Genomic DNA, 21931 nt, shown 5'->3' with positions numbered 1-21931 from the left:
AAATCAATTCTTTCTAGTAGGAATTATCACATAGTATGGTGGAGAGATCATAGATTTTAAAACATCAATTCAATTTCTCCTAGATCTACTATTTGTCATCTAGATAACCCAGTATTTGACTCTGCCTATTCAAACTCTATGAATCTTAATTCAATGTGTTTACCTATTTTCTAGTATTTCAATAAAAAAAGATGGCATGCAAAATTCCTAGTTAAGTCTCCATAAAACACTTAAGAAATGCTGCTTTGTTTAAAAAAAATTATATTTTACTATGGAGATTGTTCACCATGGAAATCTATTATGTACATTTTATAAACCAAAAAAAATCTCCTACATATTATTATTTATTTTACTTAGCTTTCATTTCTGGTTCTCAATTAGGCAGGGTATTCTCAGATGGTAATTTTGAAATTTGTAACTGAAAAAAAATCCTATAAGTAGCATCATATTGTCTAATTAAGTTTAAATTATAATATATCTTATATGTTATTTTATATATTTGTATTTTCTTCAGGTTCAATATGGTATAATTTTTCTCTTGTATATCATTCATGAATTTTATATTACATTTTAACTGCTATTGATGAATTAAAAAATTTAAAAAGCATACAGTTGTCCCATGGGATCTGTGGGGGATCAGCTGCAATCCCATGGACTGTAGCTCAACCAGGCTCCTCTGTCCATGGGATTCTCCAGGCAAGAATACTTGATGGGTTGCCATTCCCTTCTCCAGGGGATCTTCCCAACTGAGGGTTTGAACCCAGGTCCCTGGCATTGCAGGCAGATTCTTTACCATCTAAGCCACTAAGGAAGCCCTGAGGAATCTCTAGGGATACCCAAATTCACAGATGCGCAAGTCCTTTATAAATAATGGTGTAATACAGTCAGATCTCCCTCTGTATCTGTGAACATGAAAGCCATGGATAGACTGTGTTTCCTTTACTGTCTTTAAGATTTTTATATTGCCTTCTTTTACTAAGGTAAGTTGTGCTTTTACTTCTCTACTAGTATTCTTGCCTGAGAAATCCCATGGACAGAGGAGCCTGGTGGACTACAGTTCGTGGGGTTGCAAAGAGTCGGACATGACTGAGTGACTAACACTTTCACTTTCATAATAACTATAAGTTATTCCCTTTTCCCTCTAGTTGCACTGGACCAAGGCACCTTCTCATCTGCCTGCCATAGGCCTCAGTTAAAATTTCTTTGTATTTGCATAGCTAATTAGAGTTTACAGAGATGGTTCATATTATCATACTTGATCTTTTTCAATCACCTCAGTAAGAATGAAAAAATAATATGTTTTATTTTCTAGGTACCTTTACCTCAATGCAGGAACCAATTCCATATAAAGTTATTTATCCCTCAATGATTTCCAAGTTTATTTTTAAAATTCATTTATATCATTCCCCTGACCTTGTAGAATTGATCTAGAATTACCAGTCCTTTCATAAGATATATTTTGAAATTAATATGGAATTAGACATAGTGAGAAGCAAATGCTATTAAATTATTATCTTATTACTGAATCTTATTAAAAGTTAATATCCTTCCTTACAGAAAACATGTTAGATATTAATATCTAATTAACATCAGTAATAAACACACATAGAAAAAAGTCCTAAAAATAAACAAAGTAAAGACCCTCCTCACAGAATCCTACTTTGCAGCAAATGATTCAGCAATGTTTCACCTATATATGTAATGCTTTCTTTTGTTAGGTGCAACTGTTTAAATTGAAGAGATAAAAATGGTTCTTAAGCACTTGAATTTTGAACAAATTTTTAACATTTTGAACAACAACAAAAAATGACTTCTTTTGGCCTCTTTTCCAATATCTTTCTGTGCTACAGTGTATAGAAAACTAAATTCTACATTTTCAAGACTACCTTGCAGCTAGATCTCTGAAAGTTCTCACAATCATTGGTAAGATTTTAATTTGAATTTCAATTAAGGTTGGGGGTGGAGGAAATGACTTTGATGCATCCATTTTCAGCTGATATAGTTCTAAAAAGATGACAAGGCAGTTTCCTTATCTCTGAATCTCAGTCTCTGTAAAAGAAGGCAATATAAAAATCTTAAGACCAATAGGAAGTGTCCATTTTCCAGCTGCCTAACTTTCTATTAGCAGGATTATTGGAGAGACTGTTTTATACTGAGATTATGGTACCCAACCTAGTGTCTGGTCATTCAGCCCTTCCAAATACTTTATAATTGTGCATTTCCCTACTTTTAAATGATATTCTCTTAAGATTGGTTTCTTTTTTTTTTGGAAAACAAGAAATCAGTTTTTTATTTCATCACTTCTTGCATTTGAAGTACTCCTCGATGACATCCTTGGCCTGAGATTCTTTGCCATAGTCCTTAACCACCACACAACTGCAACCAACCACTTTACGAGGTTTTCCCTCTCTGTCAATTTTACAGAGGCCTACCCATTCCCCTAGTTTCTTGTTGTCATCAACCTTAATCAGGTTGATTTGATGCTCAGCACAAAGGGCCTCCACCAACTTGACATACATAGGCTCATCACAGTTGGATGCGAGCACACACAGATGGGCTTGGCGCTTGTCTAAAGCTTTCGCAGCTTCGCGAATTCCCCGTGCTAAGCCATCGTGTATGAGGGCGGTCTTCAGCACCTCTTGCAGAGCAGTATTAACGTCCATTACACCTCCAGCAGCAATGCCTTCCTCGGCCATGGCGGTGGGTAAGATTGGTTTCAATTATCTATGTGTGAGTAAACTCTACTTGATGCATTTTTAAATCTTGGAGACAAATAATTAGAAAGAAAAAACTTGTTACCCTGTGAATTATCTCTTCTCCTAAGAAAGACATAGGGGTCTTACCTTCCCCACAACACCCCTCCAGTCTCCATAGCAATAATACCTTCAGACCTATTCTTGGATAAAACATGCACTTCAGAAGCCCTTTATCCTTAAACATCTCACCTCTCATTCTTTAATACCAAAAAATATGTTTCAGTTCAGTTCAGTCACTTAGTCGTGTCCGACTCTTTGCGACCCCATGAATCGCAGCATGCCAGGCCTCCCTGTCCATCACCAACTCCCAGAGTTCACTCAAACTCATGTCCATCGAGTCGGTGATGCCATCCAGCCATCTCATCCTCTGTCGTCCCCTTCTCTTCCTGCCCCCAATCCCTCCCAGCATCAGAATCTTCTCCAATGAGTCAACTCTTCGCATGAGGTAGCCAAAGTACAGGAGTTTCAGCTTTAGCATCATTCCTTCCAAAGAAATCCCAGGGCTGATCTCCTTCAGAATGGACTGATTGGATCTCCTTGCAGTTCAAGGGACTCTCAAGAGTCTTCTCCAACACCACAGTTCAAAAACATCAATTCTTCGGCACTCAGCTTTCTTCACAGTCCAACTCTCACATCCATAAATGACTACTGGAAAAACCATAGCCTTGCTAGATGGACCTTTGTTGGCAAAGAGAGGCTAAAACCTTACATTGCCAAAATGAGAACTTAAAAAACAAATTTTAGTAAAGTACATATTTGGTTTAAAGACTACTTTTTTTTTGGCTTATGATTAGACAATGAAAAATGATTGTCAACATCAGTTTCCTTGCTTTATGGGTTGTTGAAGGAAAGAGGAGGTTTTCTAACACCTGAAGGAAGAGGAGGTGATGAGAGATGGGGAATGTTGAAAGCTGTCAGAAAGACCAAAAAAGGGATGATTAATTAATTTTTAGTTTTGCCCACAATAAAAACTGTTGACTTTAACAGTAGTGGGTCATAGCTGTGAGCTCAAAGACTGAAAGGTGGGTCCCAGGATAGTTTTACCTAATGGGGAAAAAAAGAAACTGGAAGAAAGGTGAAAGTGCCTTAAAAATAAAATCATATTTTACAGCTGAGGCTGATGCCAGACCTATTCTCCAAGAAATTATGATGAAAAGTTCTTACAAATACTTAAAAGCTAGTGTGAGAATCTTAATCTGCTTTTGCCTCATAATTCTGGTTAAGAATTATTTTATTACTAAGATATCTTCTAAGAGGAAAATATGTGACTTTTACAAATGTATTATTTCTCTAATATGTGTGATGGTTGTATTTAAAAAAGGAAAACAGGCTAAATACACACACACACATATATATAGCAAAACATCTTCAATAGGTAATTCTTCTCATTCTATTAAAAAATGATTTTGTTGTACTTGTGATATAACTAGACTTAAATCATTAAAATTGGAGAAGGAAATGGCAACCCACTCCAGTGTTCTTGCCTGGAGAATCCCATGGACGGAGAAGCCTGATAGGCTGCCGTCCATGGGGTCGCAGAGAGTCGGACACGACTGAAGTGACTTAGCAGCAGCAAATCATTAAAATGAGATTTCCTTCTTTTTTTCTCCCACAAGGAACTGACATCTAAGAAAGCTTTTGAGTTGTTTCAAACTAACATTTCAAAGCTACTTTGCTGGTTTAAATCTAGATTTGGCTTAGCAGATTTTACTACTGAGTTCAAAAATAGTTCTAAATTTGACCCAATATGTTTTCCTGTCTTTAGATACGCTGTAAAGCATCTGAGATTAATGGGAAATATGAATAAAAGGTCCTGACAACATCAGTAAAGGCTGTCAGCCAACTGCAGCTGGCAGTGATTGGCCATGACTGTGAGTCAAAAAAACTGTTGGTGGCAAAGAGTTGATGGGTGAAATAGCATTCAGAATGTGTATATGGGTGTATGTGCCTGAATGGTTAAAATCAACTTCTCCAACCCTTCTATTCTGGTCACTGCATATTTTATAAGAGTGATTACAGAGGAGGTAAAAATAATTTTTCTGACTTGTAAAACTAGGGAATAATAATTAATTGGGGTAATAGTAATGAGCAAGGCCTTCCCTTGTAACTCAGCTGGTAAAGAATCTGACTGCAATGCAGGAGACCCCAGTTTGATTCCTGGGTTGGGAAGATCCCCTGCAGAAGGGATAGGCTACCCACTCCAGTATTCTTGGGCTTCCCTGGTTGCTTAGATGGTAAAGAATCCACCTGCAATGTGGAAGACCTGGATTTGATCCCTGGGTTGGGAAAATTCCCCAGAGAAGGGTATGGCAACCCACTCGAGTATTACTGCCTGAAGAATCTCCATGGACTGAGGAGCTTACCATCTGTGGGGTTGCAAAGAATCAGACATGACTGAGTGACTAAGCACAGCACAGCACAGTAATGAGTAAATAACATATTTTGATATGTTCAAAATGTATTTATTCTTTTCAACCATCAGATTCTCACTCTTTAGTAATGGATATGCATGGCAAGTTGGTTCATTCTCTGACCAATGAGCAGTGAAGGGGACTGGAGAATTTTACAACAATGTCCAGATAAGAGAAGGAAGGAGGAGGAGGCAAGTGTGGTAAGACTCTCAATAAACCACTAATCAAGGCAAATCACTACCTCAATGTTCCAACACATCTTGGAACAGCAGTATGCATTATTAAGATAAATAATATATACTTATATATACATACATAGTAGGTTTATGAATATTATGTTACATTGTATGTATTATATGTGTATATATCTATAATACAGATTATTATACAAACAAAAATTACATATTAGTACAACTAGTAGTTAACCCTGAAGGCTGCCGTGTCAGAGAACTTTTCAGACTCTAACTCCTGCTGTGTGGCTTGGCATAAGTTATTTAACTTCTCTATATTTCAATTTCATGGACTGTAAAGTGAATTTCCTAATAGTAACTGTCTTATGTGATTGTTTTGAGTATTAAATGAGATGCTATTCCCTGGGCACATAGAAAACCTCCATAAAAGTTTTCTTATGGCTATTGTCATTACTACATTATACTGGACAAATTATTAGGGAATTGCATGATTTCAGGTTAGTAAGTTTATTCTTAATTATGTCAATGCTTTTCCTTTACTTAGTATCTCCTTACCAGTTGCTCTTTTTTCTAGGTCTTCTGTACTCATTATTCAACTAATGATGGTTTACTATGTGTTTATCACCACTGGGCAAGGTGCACAGTTCTGGTTGCGCTCATTCCATAGTGCACTCCATAAGGGTCCACCCACAGAAACACTCAATGGATTCTTATAAACTGAGTGACCATGCTTGACTTTCTTCATAGCTAGGGCCATAATTAGAAATCAACCTTTTTAGTACAAAGTTATAATGTCAAGATAGATTTTTAAAGGGAATGCAAAGTTAAACCTGGTAATTCAGTAATCCATTGATGTACAACAAGCCACCCAACTTTTATGAATTAAAGCAATGATTTGTTATTTCTGTTGGTTTGTTTAACTCAGTTGAGTGGCTATTCTGTTCCAGCTGGAAGTGCCTGGCACTACACACTTGGGTGCATTTAACTTGGCTGCAGGACTGGGTTAAAAGGTACAGAAGGGCTTGACTCATAAATCTGGGCCTCAGTTTTCCTTCACATGGCCTGTTTTCCTTCATGTGGCCTCTCTTCCTCCACATGACTATTTGTCCTGACAGTATGGTGGTATCACAGTAGATATACCACATATATTACAGTCAAATGCCCACAAAGTGAAAATTAAAGCCTTTAATCTTCTTACAGTCACTTCTTCCACATTTTGTTGACCAAAACAAGTCAACAACTCAGCTTATATTTAAGGGAATGTGAAATCAACACTACCTCATGAAAAAGCAAGTAATGCAGGAAGGGAAATAACTGATCAGACCCATTTGAAAGACTATCGTAGATAATCATTACTCTAAGATTTCTAGAATATTATTTTTAATTATAACAACTAAAGACTGAATTAAATACTTTATTAGTGGTCAAGTGAAAATATATTTACTGTTCTTTGTCCCTGCAGATTAAAAGTAGATAAGACAAAAGATCTACATTGTTCACCAAGATTTTTGGACCATTTAGCCCAACTAGTACAACTTTTTTTAACCATTTATTAACTGCTCATTCTGGACCAGACATTGAACCTAACAATTGATATATAAATATGAATGAAAAAAGTGAGATAATTCAAATTTAGGAGACTGCATAAAACATACCATATTAAACCAAAGCAATAAATATGATTTGAGTAAGGGCAGGATGCCAGAATTACTAAGAGAGGCACAACACTCAGACTGAGCTGAGGAAAGGGTCAGCAAAGGTCTCCTGGCAAATACGCCATCTGGACTGAGTCACAAAGAGAGAAAGAAGCAGAAAAGTTCATTCAAGGTAGAGGGGACCATAGGATCAAAAGAGTGAAGCCATTTGAGAGGACAGGGGACATAGGGATTTGAAGAGCGCTGGGACCCAGCCCTTCAGTGTGTCAAGTATAAGACACAGAGAAGCTAGACATAAGTTTGGGCAAAAAAGAGAGAAAAAGAGGGTAGAAAATTGAAGAAGAATTTAGGGTACCAGCAGTTTGTTTCATTTTTGTTGTTGCTTTTTAGATTGACTTACATGTTCTTATGGACGGAGAAGAAGGAGCCTAGGAGAAAGCAAGGTTTGACGATTTCATTAATCAGTGCTTTTGCACCTTCTCAGAGTCTCTCATCCTCACTTGTATCTCAGACCCTTGGCCATTTGCTCCATCACACCTGTCACAGCAACAACAGACCCACAATGCACCCACTGTCTGAGACAAATGCCAGAGGTCTGCTTCTTCCCATTGCATCTCAGATGAAACACAAGCATGGAATCTAGCTTCCCCAGGGACCACTGGAGGCCAGGTCGTCCAGGGATGTTAATAGCAGGACATTGCCTAATGGGGAACAAGAGGAAGGGCAATGCCAACAGATAAATTCCCCCATACTCCCTCTGTTGAATATTCCCTCAGGGGTGGATTTTCTGTACAGCCCATCTGATACCTCACATAGCCAAACATCTAGTTGGTCGCCTTGGGATCCAACTGTAACATCATATCTCTCATTCTGCCTGCCTCACTGCCCACTTCCAGGCTCTGAGATTGCTCACCTCAATAAGTATACTACCACTTAAGTCTCACCTCAGATTCTGTTTTCCAGGAAACTTCAACCAATGTAAAAATAGAGTGGATGGCAGAGATAAGGCGTACATTCATTGTCTCATTCATTGCAAAACACAAATGTATTGAATGCTAATTAACATTACGCTAAGCATTGAAGCCATTAAAAATATTTAAATGAATTCATAAAGAATCCCTACCTTCAAGACACTGTGAGAAAAAAGAGAGGTATAAAAACATGAGTACAAGAAAGTACCCTTCCATTTAGAGACAAAATTTGAATGCAGTAGCATGGAATTTATGAAGGGGGAGCAGGTCTATTTAGGGTGATTGTAGGTGTGTCGCTAACTGGTGGGGATGGCCAGGAAGTAGGAGGTAGGCACACAAAATTTCCACAAAGGAGGTAACTGCTGAGCCAAGTTTTAAAATGTGGTTCAGTACAGGAAGCCTCAGAGATAAATGAAATGGAACCCACCTTTCAGATAGCTGCAGTTTAGAGAAAGAGACAGTTCAATTTGAATTAAATCTCCTCTGCCTCTTTTTCCAACTGCCGAACCTGATTCTGCCTCCAAACATTTGCACTGGTCTTTCCCTTTGTTTGGAAATTCTGTAGCCTAATCCCAATATTTCTACTCATATCACAAACTACCGCACAATTGCACTCAACTCACACGCTAGTAAAGTGATGCTTAAAATTCTCCAAGCCAGGCTTCATCAGTATGTGAACTGTGAACTTCCAGATATTCAAGCTGGTTTTAGAAAAGGCAGAGGAACCAGAGATCAAATTGCCAACATCCACTGGATCATCAAAGAAGCAAGAGAGTTCCAGAAAAACATCTATTTCTGCTTTATTGACTATGCCAAAGCCTTTGACTATGGGGCTCACAATAAACTGTGGAAAATTCTGAAAGAGATGGGATTACCAGACCACCTGATCTGGTTGCCTCTTAAGAAACCAGTATGCAGGTCAGGAAGCAACAGTTAGAACTGGACATGGAACAGACTGGTTTCAAATAGGAAAAGGAATACATCAAGGCTGTATATTGTCACCCTGCTTATTTGACTTATATGCAGAGTACATCATGAGAAACACTGGGCTGCAGGAAGCACAAGCTGGAATCAAGATTGCTGGGAGAAATATCAGTAACCTCAGATATGCAGATGACACCACTCTTATGGTAGAAAGTGAAGAAGAACTAAAGAGCCTCTTGATGAAAGTGAAAGAGGAGAATGAAAAAGTTGGCTTAAAGCTCAACGTTCAGAAAACTAGATCATGGCCTCTGGTCCCATTACTTCATGGGAAATAGATGGGGAAACAGTGTCAGACTTTATTTTTTGGGGCTCCAAAATCACTGCAGATGGTGCCTGCAGCCATGAAATTAAAAGATGCTTATTTCTTGGAAGGAAAGTTATGACCAAACTAGACAACATATTAAAAAGCAGACATTACTTTGCCAACAAAGGTCCATGTAGTCAAGGCTATGGTTTTTCCAGTGGTCATGTATGGATGTGAGAGTAGGACTGTAAAGAAAGCTGAGTGCTAAAGAATTGATGCTTTTGAACTGTGGTGTTGGAGAAGACTTTTGAGAGTCCCTTAGACCGCAAGGAGATCCAACCAGTCCATCCTAAAGGAGATCAGTCCTGGGTGTTCATTGGAAGGACTGATGTTGAAGCTGAAATGCCAATACTTTGTCCACCTGATGTGAAGAGCTGACTCATTTGAAAAGACTCTGATGCTGGGAAAGATTGAAGGCAAGAGAAGGGGATTACAGAGGATGAGATTGTTGGATGGCATCACTGACTCAATGGACATGGGTTTGGGTGGATTCCAGGAGTTGGTGATGGACAGGGAGGCCTCATATGCTGCGGTTCATGGGGTCGCAAAGAGTTAGTCATGACTGAGCAACTGAACTGAACTGTACTGAACTCATATCACTTTCTACCAAATGACCTGGTATTATTTTATCTATAGCAACTAGGACTATGTAAACCTGTTTTAAACATAAGTCCAATGTAAAAGACAGCATGTCCATCTTTCTCTTCAATATAATTTCATATATAATATAATTCCATATAATTCCATAATTCCAATATAATTCTTTTCAATATAACTACTTTCTCTTCAATATAATTCCACAGTGTTTAGTAAATACTGTAAATACGTGCTAATGAATGAATCAAATTATTTTTAAAATAAAAAAAATTTACAAATTGAGATTAAAGCTATGTATGGGCACAGCAAAGTCTAGAAAGACATCCAGCCTTTTCTGAAAGACAAGGAAAGGGTTCCCTAAGGCAGGATTTTTTGAGCTGATAATAGGATATGTAAGCATTAAGGGAGTGAGGGATGGGATGGGGATGGAGGTGGTAGGGGGGGTTCAGGATGGGGAACACAGGTATACCCATGGCTGATTCAGGTGAATGTTATGGCAAAAAAAACACCACAATATTGTAAAGTAATTAGCCTCCAATTAAAAAAAAAAAGAAGAAAGGTGGAAGCAGAAGGGCAGAGTATCAGAGCATTGCAGGGAGAGGGAACAACATGTGAACAGCCCTGAGACAGGAAGCAGTAAAATGTATTCCTATACCTGAAAGTTGGTCAGTTTCACTGAGACATTGTGAACAAGGGAAAGGTTGTAGTGTTGCAGAAACCAGTACTTGAGAAACCAAGCACCACACTCAGAGAGTTGGAGAACTTGGGTTTATTTTGCCGGTGGGCACATAGGAGTTAACACTCCAAGCTCTGAGCCCCGAACAAAGGGATTACAGAGTTTTTATAGACAGACTGTGGTGGGCAACACTAGCTGTTAATAGGCTGGTTTAAACTAAGGGGTTTCATGCTCAGAAACAGCAATCAAGATGGGGAGGGGGATGCCTGGCCTGGACAGGCATGATTAAACAGATTTGCAGGGGCTAGGTGATTGCATAGAGCAGGACAAGGGTAAGTGAGATAAACTCCAGTTCCTAGTAGTCCAACTTCCCACTTTCTGAGACTACATGACCTACTTGATCTAGACTTTGCAAGGGGCAAGCTGAGTTACAGAGGCAGAAGGAGATTATGTAAAATTTTAATTTTTCCTCTTCAGTATGAGAAGAGGCTGGAAGGAGAGGCAAGGATCAAACCACTGAAGGGCCTTGTAGCATATTAGAGGCTTTGATCCCATAAGGCCAATGATGGGTGTTATGAAGGGGAGTGATAATCTGATTTGTCATTCAAAAAGATTCTTGTGACTACAGTGAAATATAGGGTGAAAGGAAAGACCACTGCATTCATTCAGGTGAGATGGTGGATTCTCAGTGTGAGACAAAGCTGAGGGCAAAGAGAAAAGCAGCGCAGAGGAGTGAATGATCTAATTAAGAGTCAAGGATGACAGGATGAAAAACAATCACAATGTAAATACCCCAGAATCAACAGCAACACAATCCAGTTTTATAGTTTGTACTTACTGAGTACAAGAGGGAGGTCAGTTTATAAAAATGAACTCAGGATAAGAGGATAAAAATCATAAAATGGTATACATATTAAAAAATTTTTTGATTGAGAAATTATTCTTTTATCCTAGTCAAAGCCACACAATTATAACATGGTGATTATACATTTCATGAAAGTAACACAAGCTTTGTAACATTTCATAGACTGAATTTTTCAATTTCAAATTTGAATAATAAGAAATAATACAGCAAATAATCTATGAAGGGATGATTTTAAGACCCATGGTGCAAATTATCACCCAGAACATTCTGACTTTCCATTTCAGCATATTTAAGTGATAGCTACAATTCATAACATTGTTTTCTGTGTATTTGGGCTTAATTTCCCCATCTATCCTCTTGTGTTCTCCACCACTATTCTTATGTCTGTTGTTCACCATGAATAATTAGATGCTCTCTAATCAATGGAATGACTGCATTATTGACTCAGTGGTTAGCTCCCTAAGGCCCTTTCATCTTTGTAGTCTTTGCATTCTCAATATCAGACATGGTGCTTTGAATCTATGAATAATTTTTTTAAAAAAAATTATCAAGATCTCAAAGGATTTGGTAACCCTAAAGTAAATTTTGAATGATCAAAGAATGCTTAAAATATTGGCTGCATAATTTTATGTGTGTTTTTATCCACTTATTTGAAAGCACATAATTCAGTCTAAATGTTAAATAGAATATTTGATTTTTTGAAACATTCCACACCCAAACAATGCCAGACTGTAGTTTGATATAGAAGCAATGTTGTCAGTGTCTGAGTGAAGTCAGCTGATGGGAGATGAGGAAGTGATTGCTAGTTGCCCTTATTCTCATCTCTCCTTCCCTACTCACCAATGACTCTCCCCCAAAACACACTGCTGAATCTCTTTCTTGTTCACATGATTCTAGATGTTTTCTATTGATAGATACCCAAAAGAACATTATGGTGGTCACTGGGGCACTTTGCTATTTTTGGATATAAACAAAATGGATATAAAGTATACACTAGATTTTGATGAGAATAAAATAAGATCTTTTATTTGAAACTATACTGAAAATATAAAGAATGAATACAAATAAAAAATATAAAAAGGATTCTTTATGCAGTGAACATTTGGCTAGAGACTGTGGGTATCAAAGATTTTAGGGACCAGGGTAGAAAACTTGACCGGCAAACCTAGGAGATCAGTAATACCCAAGCAAAGAAAAATATTAATAGCTTCTTACTTCTGCTAAAATTAAATACAAAATCCTCAGTATCATATACTAAATGCCATGCAATTAGATTTGTGGCATTCAGTTTCCAGTCTCATGCACTTCCATCAGTTCATCATCAGCAGTATCTTCTGCTTCTGTTAGGTCCATACTATTTCTGTCCTTTATGGAGTCCATCTTTGCATGAAATGTTTCCTTGGTATCTTTAATTTTCTTTTTTTTTTTAATTTAATTTTATTTTTAAACTTTACAAAATTCTATTAGTTTTGCCAAATATCAAAATGAATCCGCCACAGGTATACATGTGTTCCCCATCCTGAACCCTCCTCCCTCCTCCCTCCCCATACCATCCCTCTGGGTCGTCCCAGTGCACTAGCCCCAAGCATCCAGTATCATGCATCGAACCTGGACTGGCAACTCGTTTCATACATGATATTTTACATGTTTCAATGCCATTCTCCCAAATCTTCCCACCCTCTCCCTCTCCCACAGAGTCCATTATTTTCTTGAAGAGATCTCTAGTCTTTCCCATTCTGTTGTTTTCCTCTATTTCTTTGTGCTGATTACTGAGGAAGGCTTTCTTATCTCTCCTTACTATTCTTTGGAACTCTGCATTCAAATGGGTATATCTTTCCTTTTCTCCTTTGCTTTTCACTTCTCTTCTTTTCACAGCTGTTTGTAAGGCCTCCCCAGACAACCATTTTGCTTTTTTGCATTTCTTTTTCTTGGGGATGGTATTGATTCCTGTCTCCTGTACAATGTCACGAACCCCCGTCCACAGTTCATCAGGCACTCTGTCTATCAGATCTAGTCCCTTAAATCTATTTCTCACTTCCACTGTATAATCATGAGGGATTTGATTTAGGTCATACCTCAATGGTCTAGTGGTTTTCTCCACTTTCTTCAATTTCAGTCTGAATTTGGCAATAAGGAGTTCATGATCTGAGCCACAGTCAGCTCCCGGTCTTGTTTTTGCTGACTGTACAGAGCTTCTCCATCTTTGGCTGCAAAGAATATAATCAAATTGATTTCAGTGTCAACCATCTGGTGATGTCCGTGTGTAGAGTCTTCTCTTGTCTTATTGGAAGAAGGTGTTTGTGATGACCAGTGTGTTCTCTTGGCAATACTTTATTAGCCTTTGCCCTGCTTCATTCTGTACTCCGAGGCCAAATTTGCCTGTTACTCCAGGTGTTTCTTGACTTCCTACTTTTTGCATTCCAGTCCCCTATAATGAAAAGGATATCTCTTTTGGGTGTTAGTTCTAGAAGGTCTTGTAGGTCTTCATAGAACCCTTCCACTTCAGCTTTTTCAGCATTACTGGTTGGGGGGCATAGACTTGGATTACCATGATTTTGAATGGTTTGCCTTGGAAATGAACAGAGATGATTCTGTTGTTTTTGAGATTGCATCTAAGTACTACATTTTGGGCTCCTTTATTGACTAGGACGGATACTCCATTTCTTTGAAGGGTTTCTTGCCTACAAATGGATATAATGGTCATCTAAGTTAAATTCCCCCATTCCAGTCCATTTTAGTTCGCTGATTCCTAAAATGTCAATGTTCACTCTTGTCATCTCCTGTTTGACCACTTCCAATTTGTCTTGATTCATGGACCTAACATTTCAGGTTCCTATGCAATATTGCTCTTTACAGTATCAGACCTTGCTTCTATCACCAGTCACATCCATAACTGGGTAGTTGTTTTTTTTTTTTTTTTTTTTTTGCTTTGGCTCCATCTCTTTATTCTTTCTAGAGTTATTTCTCCACTGATCTCCAGTAGCATACTGGGCATCTACCGACCTGGGGAGTTCATCTTTCAATGTCCTATCATTTTGCCTTTTCATACTGTTCATGGGGTTCTCAAGGCAAGAATACTGAAGTGGTTTGCCATTCCCTTCTCCTATGCTCTTCCATAATCTGACTTAAATATCTTTCCTTAGCAGAAAAATTCTCTAATGTATTACTCTCTCCTTTCCGAAGCCTCCCGGTCCCAGATTTTTTCTTTGATTCTGTGGCATTCTTAATCCACTCATACTATAGAAATGTTAAGAGAACTAATACAGATCTTTTAGTAGCAGTCTGGTATTTAACTAGTGCTTTAAATAACTGTTCATGTTAAATGTTTCCCTGGTGGCTCAGTGGTAAAGAATCCACCTGCAGTGTAGGAGATGCAGGAGATACGGGTTTGATCCCTGGGTCAGAAGATCCCCCTAGAGGCAGGCATGACAACAGACCCCAATATCTTGCCTGGGGAATCCCATGGACAAAGGAGCCTAGCAAGCTATCATCTATAGGATCCCAAAGAGTGGGACATGACTAAATGACTGAGCATGCATGCAAACTCATGTTAAAAGCCTATATTTTTAATAAACATGGTTTCTCCTGTGGTAGACTGAGATCACCATGGGGACAGATTATGTCTCTCACTCATCTTTATGTTCCCTGGCACTTAAAACAATGTTTCTAACTCCATGGTAGATTAATATATAATTGTTGAAAAAAGAATAAAACTGAAAATAAGGAAATAAGTTAGACTCATATGTTAAAACAAGGCAGTCAGCAACCTGGACAGGAATTTCTTGTGATAAACTAGTGTGATTCTGTGATAGACTTTGCTGAATTTTATTTTTGCCAGGAATGAATAGCTTACTTTGATTATGGAATGAAAAACATAAAGTGTTACCCAAAGCAATAGAACATCATCAAAGTTCTGCTGCTAAATTGGTATTTGAAGATGCCATTTAAAGACAAGAAAAAGCCTTGCAGATCCATTGTTTTAAACAAATTAAATATTCTGATTTCTTTATAGTTCACATTAGTTAATGAATTGATTTTATATGAATCAAGCTTCTTGTTTTCTCATTCTCTTTTCATTTTTCTTTTGTTAACATAATTCTTTGCAAAAGCAATCCAGTTATTTCAGGCACACACCTATAAATATGAACCTTAAATTCTTATAACTAAATATCCTACAGAGTTCAGATGAATTTGGGGTAACTCGCTTTGTTCCAATTAAAAAGATTATTTATTTCTGAACATGAAAAATTAAAAATTTACTGAAGACAAAGATATTTAAAAAAAGTTTAACTACCCAACAGGTATGTACAAAAATATTCAACAAAGTACATTTTTTAAATATAAATTTATTTATTTTAATTGGAGGCTAAAAATATTCAACAAAGTACACTTTAACTTGCTTTTAACGTAAACAACAAATACACCACCTGAAGTACTTCCAAGGAAGTACAAAGTAAATATATCCCAACATTAAGCAAACAAAATTTAAAATATTATGTTTAATTGCACATGTATAAATGTAATAAGCTTAATGCTATACAAATAGGAAAAGGAGCATATCAAGCCTGCATATTGTCACCCTGCTTATTTAACTTATATGCAGAGTACATCATGAGAAATGCTGGGCTGGAAGAAGCACAAGCTGAAATTAAGATTGCTGGGAGAAATATCAATAACCTCAGATATGCAGATGACACCACCCTTATGGCAGAAAGTGAAGAACTAAAGAGCCTCTTGATGAAAATGAAAGAGGAGAGTGAAAAAGTTGGCTTAAAGCTCAACATTCAGGAAACAAAGATCATGGCATCTAGTCCCATCACTTCATGGGAAATAGATGGGGAAACAGTGTCAGACCTTATTTTTGGGGGCTCCAAAATCACTGCAGATGGTGATTGCAGCCATGAAATTAAAAGACACTTACTCCTTGGAAGGAAAGTTATGACCAACCTAGACAGCATATTGAAAAGCAGAGACATTACTTTGTCAACAAAGGTCCGTCCAGTCAAGGCTATGTTTTTTCCAGTGGTCATGTATGGATGTAAGAGTTGGACTATAAATAAAGCTGATCACTAAAGAATTGATGCTTTTGAACTGTGGTGTTGGAGACGACTCTTGAGAGTCCCTTGGACTACAAGGAGATCCAGCCAGTCCATCCTAAAGGAGATCATTCCTGGGTGTTCATTGGAAGGACTGTTGTTGAAGCTGAAACTTCAATACTTTGGCCACCTCATGCAAAGAGTTGACTCATTGAAAAAGACCCTGATGCTGGGAAAGATTGAGGGAAGGAGGAGAAGGGGATGTCAGAGGATGAGATGGTTGGATGGCATCACCGACTCAATGGACACGGGTTTGGGTGGACTCTGGGTGTTGGTGATGGATAGGGAGGCCTGGCATGCTGCGGTTCATGGGGTCACAAAGAGTCGGACATGACTGAGTGACCGAACTGAACTGAAAACTATATTTACATATAAGTGTATGGATGCTTATGTAAATATTCCCTTGGGATCTTAGTTACACATAGTTGCTTGTGGAAAATATTTTTACTTTAGGGGTCTGATGATTAACAAACTATTTTTCAAATCATCAGATCTAAATCAAAATACATTATTTATGCCTCTATAAATTGTGATCCCTAGAGAGTTTTCAAATTAGTAGGAAAGAGCATCAAAGAGTGTATTTATTCTTACTACCCAAATAAAATTTTGCTAGGTCAAGTCCACTCATAAAAACTTAATTAACTATAATTCTGCAATGCCTGATAATATCACCAGTTAGAAGAAAGTTACAGTCTTTTATTAACATATAGCTTATCTTAACTTTTGAAAAACACATGAAAAAATGGCCTGATCCAATTTTTGTGTTTAATTCATTGATTTTAAGTCATTCCATTGAGTTGGTTTGTAAATACTTGCTAGTAAAACATCCCCCTCTACAACCTATACAGAAACATAATCCCCCCCAAAACACAAAGCTCTTGATATAACATTCCTACATTTTCCTTCATCGTATTGATGAAGAGTGTTGCCTGAAAAATCAACCCAAGAAAGTCTACCTGCTCACTGGACAAAGAGGCCCAGTATTAAGCAAAATGTATACTTCATTTAATGTACTATATTTTTAATGCTTTCATAAGACTGTTAATTTATATATCTATCCCTTAACATTCAGGAAATGTTTATAAGAATCTCCATTAATATCTAGCTCAAGCTTCTTTACTTCCTGAAAATACTATTGAAAATATTTCTATCTTAAAGCTGTAGGACCAGAAAAACAGAATATAAAGCTGGAAAATATTGGCATCATCAAGTCCACAGTTGCTGCTGATTGTGTTTTCCTAAATTCATAATGTAATAGTTCTTTTTTAAAGTCATTATTCTTTGGCATATCACTGCATTTTTCTATTCTATAACATTCTAAAACTCTTTATGAAACAGTAACATTATTAACCTAATTTTAATATAAATATAATTCATTATGTTATTACTGTCCATGATTTTCCTATCAGGTCTGTACTTGCCTCAAAGTCCTTCATTATATTCAGTTTGCCCTAGCTCTTCAGGGACTATGAAATTTGGCAGCATTTATTGAATATTTTATGTTTTTTCATCTACTATAAAATATTCATCAAATTCAGTTACATGTTGTATTCTCTCCATCTCATCTTAACTATTATCAACTGTATATAAAATGGTCAGCCTTATTCCATGGAAGAAATTATAACCCCATCTCTATTCCTTGACTTCAAGTTGTATGAGTTCTTAGTTTTGATTTTTATTCTTTTTTGTTTTGTTTTTACTAAAGTTACTTTCTATCTTTTGCAAGAAAGGATCAAAAATTTATCAATTTTAACTCTTACTGCCACAAGAGGTTTTATACTCAACAGAAACTTGAGTATAAAGAAGAAAGGAACTTATGTGGGTAATATTCATCTAGGAAAGGCCAGAACTTGTTCTAATGTGAGGGGTGGGGTATTTAAATCTCCTTTGCTATTTATGAATTAGAAAAATTGTGGGTCAGGAAGAACAGACAATTATAGGTAAAGGCATACACTACTTGGGAGTACAGCTTCTGGAATCAGACTTCCTGATTTTAAGGGTGGGTCCCAATATTTCCTAAATGTGTTAAACTTGGATAAATGAAAACTTCGCTTAAGCATTTGTTTAGCACATATAAAATGGAGGTAAAACAGTTAATTCATCAGAGCTACCTGAGGTTTAAACAAGGTAACCCCTGTTACAAGTCTAGCACATTGCTTGGCTTAGAATAAAAGTTAAAAAAAAAAAAAGTTATTACTCTGAGGCTGGAGTACCCATGAATTATCGAAACCATAAATTTGTTGCACAATTTTAAAATTTCCTCTTGCAACTTCAGCTGCTTGTGTAGAAGAGCAATTAAGAAGGACTCTGTGGGAGAGGGAGAGGGTGGGAAGATTTGGGAGAATGGCATTGAAACATGTAAAATATCATGTATGAAATGAGTTGCCAGTCCAGGTTCGATGCATGATACTGGATGCTTGGGGCTGGTGCACTGGGACGACCCAGAGGGATGGAATGGGGAGGGAGGAGGGAGGAGGGTTCAAGATGGGGAACACATGTATACCTGTGGCGGATTCATTTTGATATTTGGCAAAACTAATGCAGTTATGTAAAGTTTAAAAATAAAATAAAATAAAAAAAAAAAAAAAAAGAATAGTAGGTGGTGTAGAGTTCTGGGGTTGAGGATTTGCAAAGCTTATCCAGATATTCAAAAGTTAAATCTTACTTTTTGTTTAAAAACAGAGGCAGTTGGATAAACCCCCAACTGATTATTACCAACTATATATCCTAAATATTTTCTTCATGGGATTCCATATTTTTAAAAAATGCACAATTTCAAAAAAACTTTCAAAACATTCAAATATCTTCATTATTATCATCATTAAGCAAACATTTACAAAGTCCTCATATGTGTTTAAAGCACTGAAAGTTAGAATTAAATGAGAACAGTCTATATCCAAAGAGGCCGCATCATCTTAATAGCTATCATTCTTTGCCTAGTCATCTTTCTGAGGGTTACTATACATTGGTTAAATTCTTGGCCAAAAATTAAACTTATAATTTGAAGAAACATAGCATATTGCTAGTTCAGTGAATATATATATATATATATATACACACATATATATATATACACACATTTATGAAATAACTCAGATAAATCAATTTCTCTATAATGGGGGTTATTTCATTTTAAAATGATATATCACTTATCCTATATTTTGAATTATTCATTTAGTGACATATAGGGACTCTGTTTAGTTCAGTAAATGTTTGGAGAGAATGTGAAAAATTAATGATAGCATAACCCAGATATCTCTTCGTCACGAGTTCTTTAACACTGGAATCTCTGCGTTCCCCACAGTAAATCCACTTTACCATGAACTCTTAGAGAGCAATGCAGATTTTCACTTATGATTTGATAAAGACGACATCACACAACCCTCCTCATATAACTAAATAAATCTTTCACACATTTCATGTGCTAACTCTGCTGGCTCTGCTTTCAACTGTGTTCCTCCTTATTCACCATTCGCTTGTCTTGGGAAGTGTAAAACACACTTAGGGCCACTATTTTAGCTTGTTTCAGCATATGTTTGTCTCCCTGATGAAATAGTAATTTTCTAATTCTAGCAGATACTAAAGCAGGTTATCTTTTCTCCAGATAGTTGATACCAATTCATACAATATGTCTAAAAACACATGTGTGCATGCATGCACACACACACACAAACACAGCTGTTTTGCAGTGTAGTCCTTCATTCCTCCTGAGATTTGGTTAAAGAGGAGTGCAGGGTTTGGTCACTCCTATGGCACAGAAAGGGGTTGGAGGAGAAGAAAACCATTGCTTAACAGCAGTCATGTGTCCTAAAAAGCTACAATGCTTCTACTCTAGCAAGAAAAGAGAACAGCTTTATCAGTGTAGGTAAGAGGCAGTATAGTATGGACAGCACGGAAATAAAGAGCATAACCTTGGATGTTGCCTGGTTTGACTCTGAGCTCCATCATTTGCTAGCTCTGTGACCGTACAGTGACTTAAATGTTTCAGTCACCTCATCTGTACAATAATGATAGCACTAGCCTCATAGGGATTATTTAGTGTGTGTGTGAGAATCAGTGATGTAGTATGTGTAAACTGCTCAGTATCGTGATGGAACAGAGTAAACACTGAATGTCAGCCATTGTTATCAGAAGTTTACTCTGGATCTCAATAAAAAATATAGCATGGTTAGATATGTATCTTAATGAACTGGCCAGTGGGCCCATTTTTCCTCATAGGGTCAGCCAGATTTAATCTGAGTCTTACTTGGAGGTAACTGGAGTTGAGTAGCAAAATTTCAGCATGAGTATTGAGTACCTAGAGGTCAGGCAGCCTGATCCAAAGAAAGGGAGTCAACCATTCAGGGACTCTATCAGTCAAGGCAAAAAAAAAAAAAAAAAAAAAAATCCTCAAGTTGTTTTGACACTCATAGCTACTGAGTAGAATTTATCTGAAAAGAAACACGTAAAACATTACTTATTGGCTGCTTCTAGGAAGGGAAAGTGAAAGTCTAGTAGAAAAAGGTTGGAGTGGATATTTTTATTGTACACACGTGGAAACTCGAAATTTTAGAGCTTGAGAATTTGATGCTTACCCAGAAAATAAAGTAACTAAAATTTTTGAAATATAGCCCAAAGTGAATTGCATATGTATTTTCAAACATAGCTTAGTTACCTAAATTCAAATTGCTATACTGCAATGAACTTCCACCAGTTGATCTTTTTAGCTAAGTTCCAAGACTTTAACTCCTCTCAGAACATTCGCTTGCAAACATGTTTTGGCCCTGATTCACAATAAGAAATATACTTTGTATTGCACTGAAGCTATATGTGTTAATTGGAAAGTTAGAGATCAAACAATACTTAGTTGTTGTTCAGTTGCCCACCTGTGTCTGACTCTTTGTGACCCCATGGACTGCAGCATGCCAGGCCTCCCTGTCCCTCACCATCTCCTGGAGTTTGCTCAAGTTCATGTTCATTGTATCGGCAATGCCATCCAGCCATCTCATCCTCTGGCACCCTCTTCTCCTTCTGCCCCCAATTTTTCTGCGCATCAGGGACTTTTCCAATGAGTTGTCTGGGAAATACTAAATATCTCCTCAGGAAAATTGGAAACATTAAGGGAACTTTTCACCTAAAGATGAGCACAGTAAAGGATAAAAATTGTAGAGACCTAGTAGATGCATTGGAGAAGGCAATGGCATCCCACTCCAGTACTCTTGCCTGGAAACTCCCATGAACGGAGGAGCCTGGTGGGCTGCAGTCCATGTGGTCGCACAGAGTCGGACATGACTGAAGCGACTTATCCGCAGCAGCAGCAGTAGATGCTGAAAAGATCAAGAAGAGATGGAAAGAATACGTGGAAGAACTGTATAAAAAAGATCTTAATGAACCAGATTTCTACGATGGTGTGGTTAGTCTTCCAGGGCCATTCTGGAGTGCGATG

General features: G+C 37.3%; 1 protein-coding gene across 1 annotated transcript; it reads right to left on the bottom strand.

Moving 5' to 3' along the window:
• Window positions 1–2258: 2258 nt before the first annotated feature.
• LOC102409163 (40S ribosomal protein S12) lies at window positions 2259–2708 on the bottom strand. Its single transcript, XM_044946756.1, has one exon. It carries the CDS (start codon window positions 2694–2696, stop codon window positions 2298–2300), a length of 399 nt encoding a protein of 132 aa, XP_044802691.1. The 5' UTR covers window positions 2697–2708; the 3' UTR covers window positions 2259–2297.
• Window positions 2709–21931: the final 19223 nt, after the last annotated feature.

The sequence above is a fragment of the Bubalus bubalis genome, chromosome 8 (genome assembly GCF_019923935.1).
Source record: "Bubalus bubalis isolate 160015118507 breed Murrah chromosome 8, NDDB_SH_1, whole genome shotgun sequence".
Classification (NCBI taxonomy): domain Eukaryota; kingdom Metazoa; phylum Chordata; class Mammalia; order Artiodactyla; family Bovidae; genus Bubalus; species Bubalus bubalis.
This window is presented reverse-complemented; position numbering and strand designations above follow the sequence as displayed.

Coding starts and splice junctions, on each gene's coding strand:
- LOC102409163 (XM_044946756.1), bottom strand. CDS start 2,696: ATGGCCGAGGAAGGCATTGCTGCTGGAGGTGTAATGGACGTTAATACT.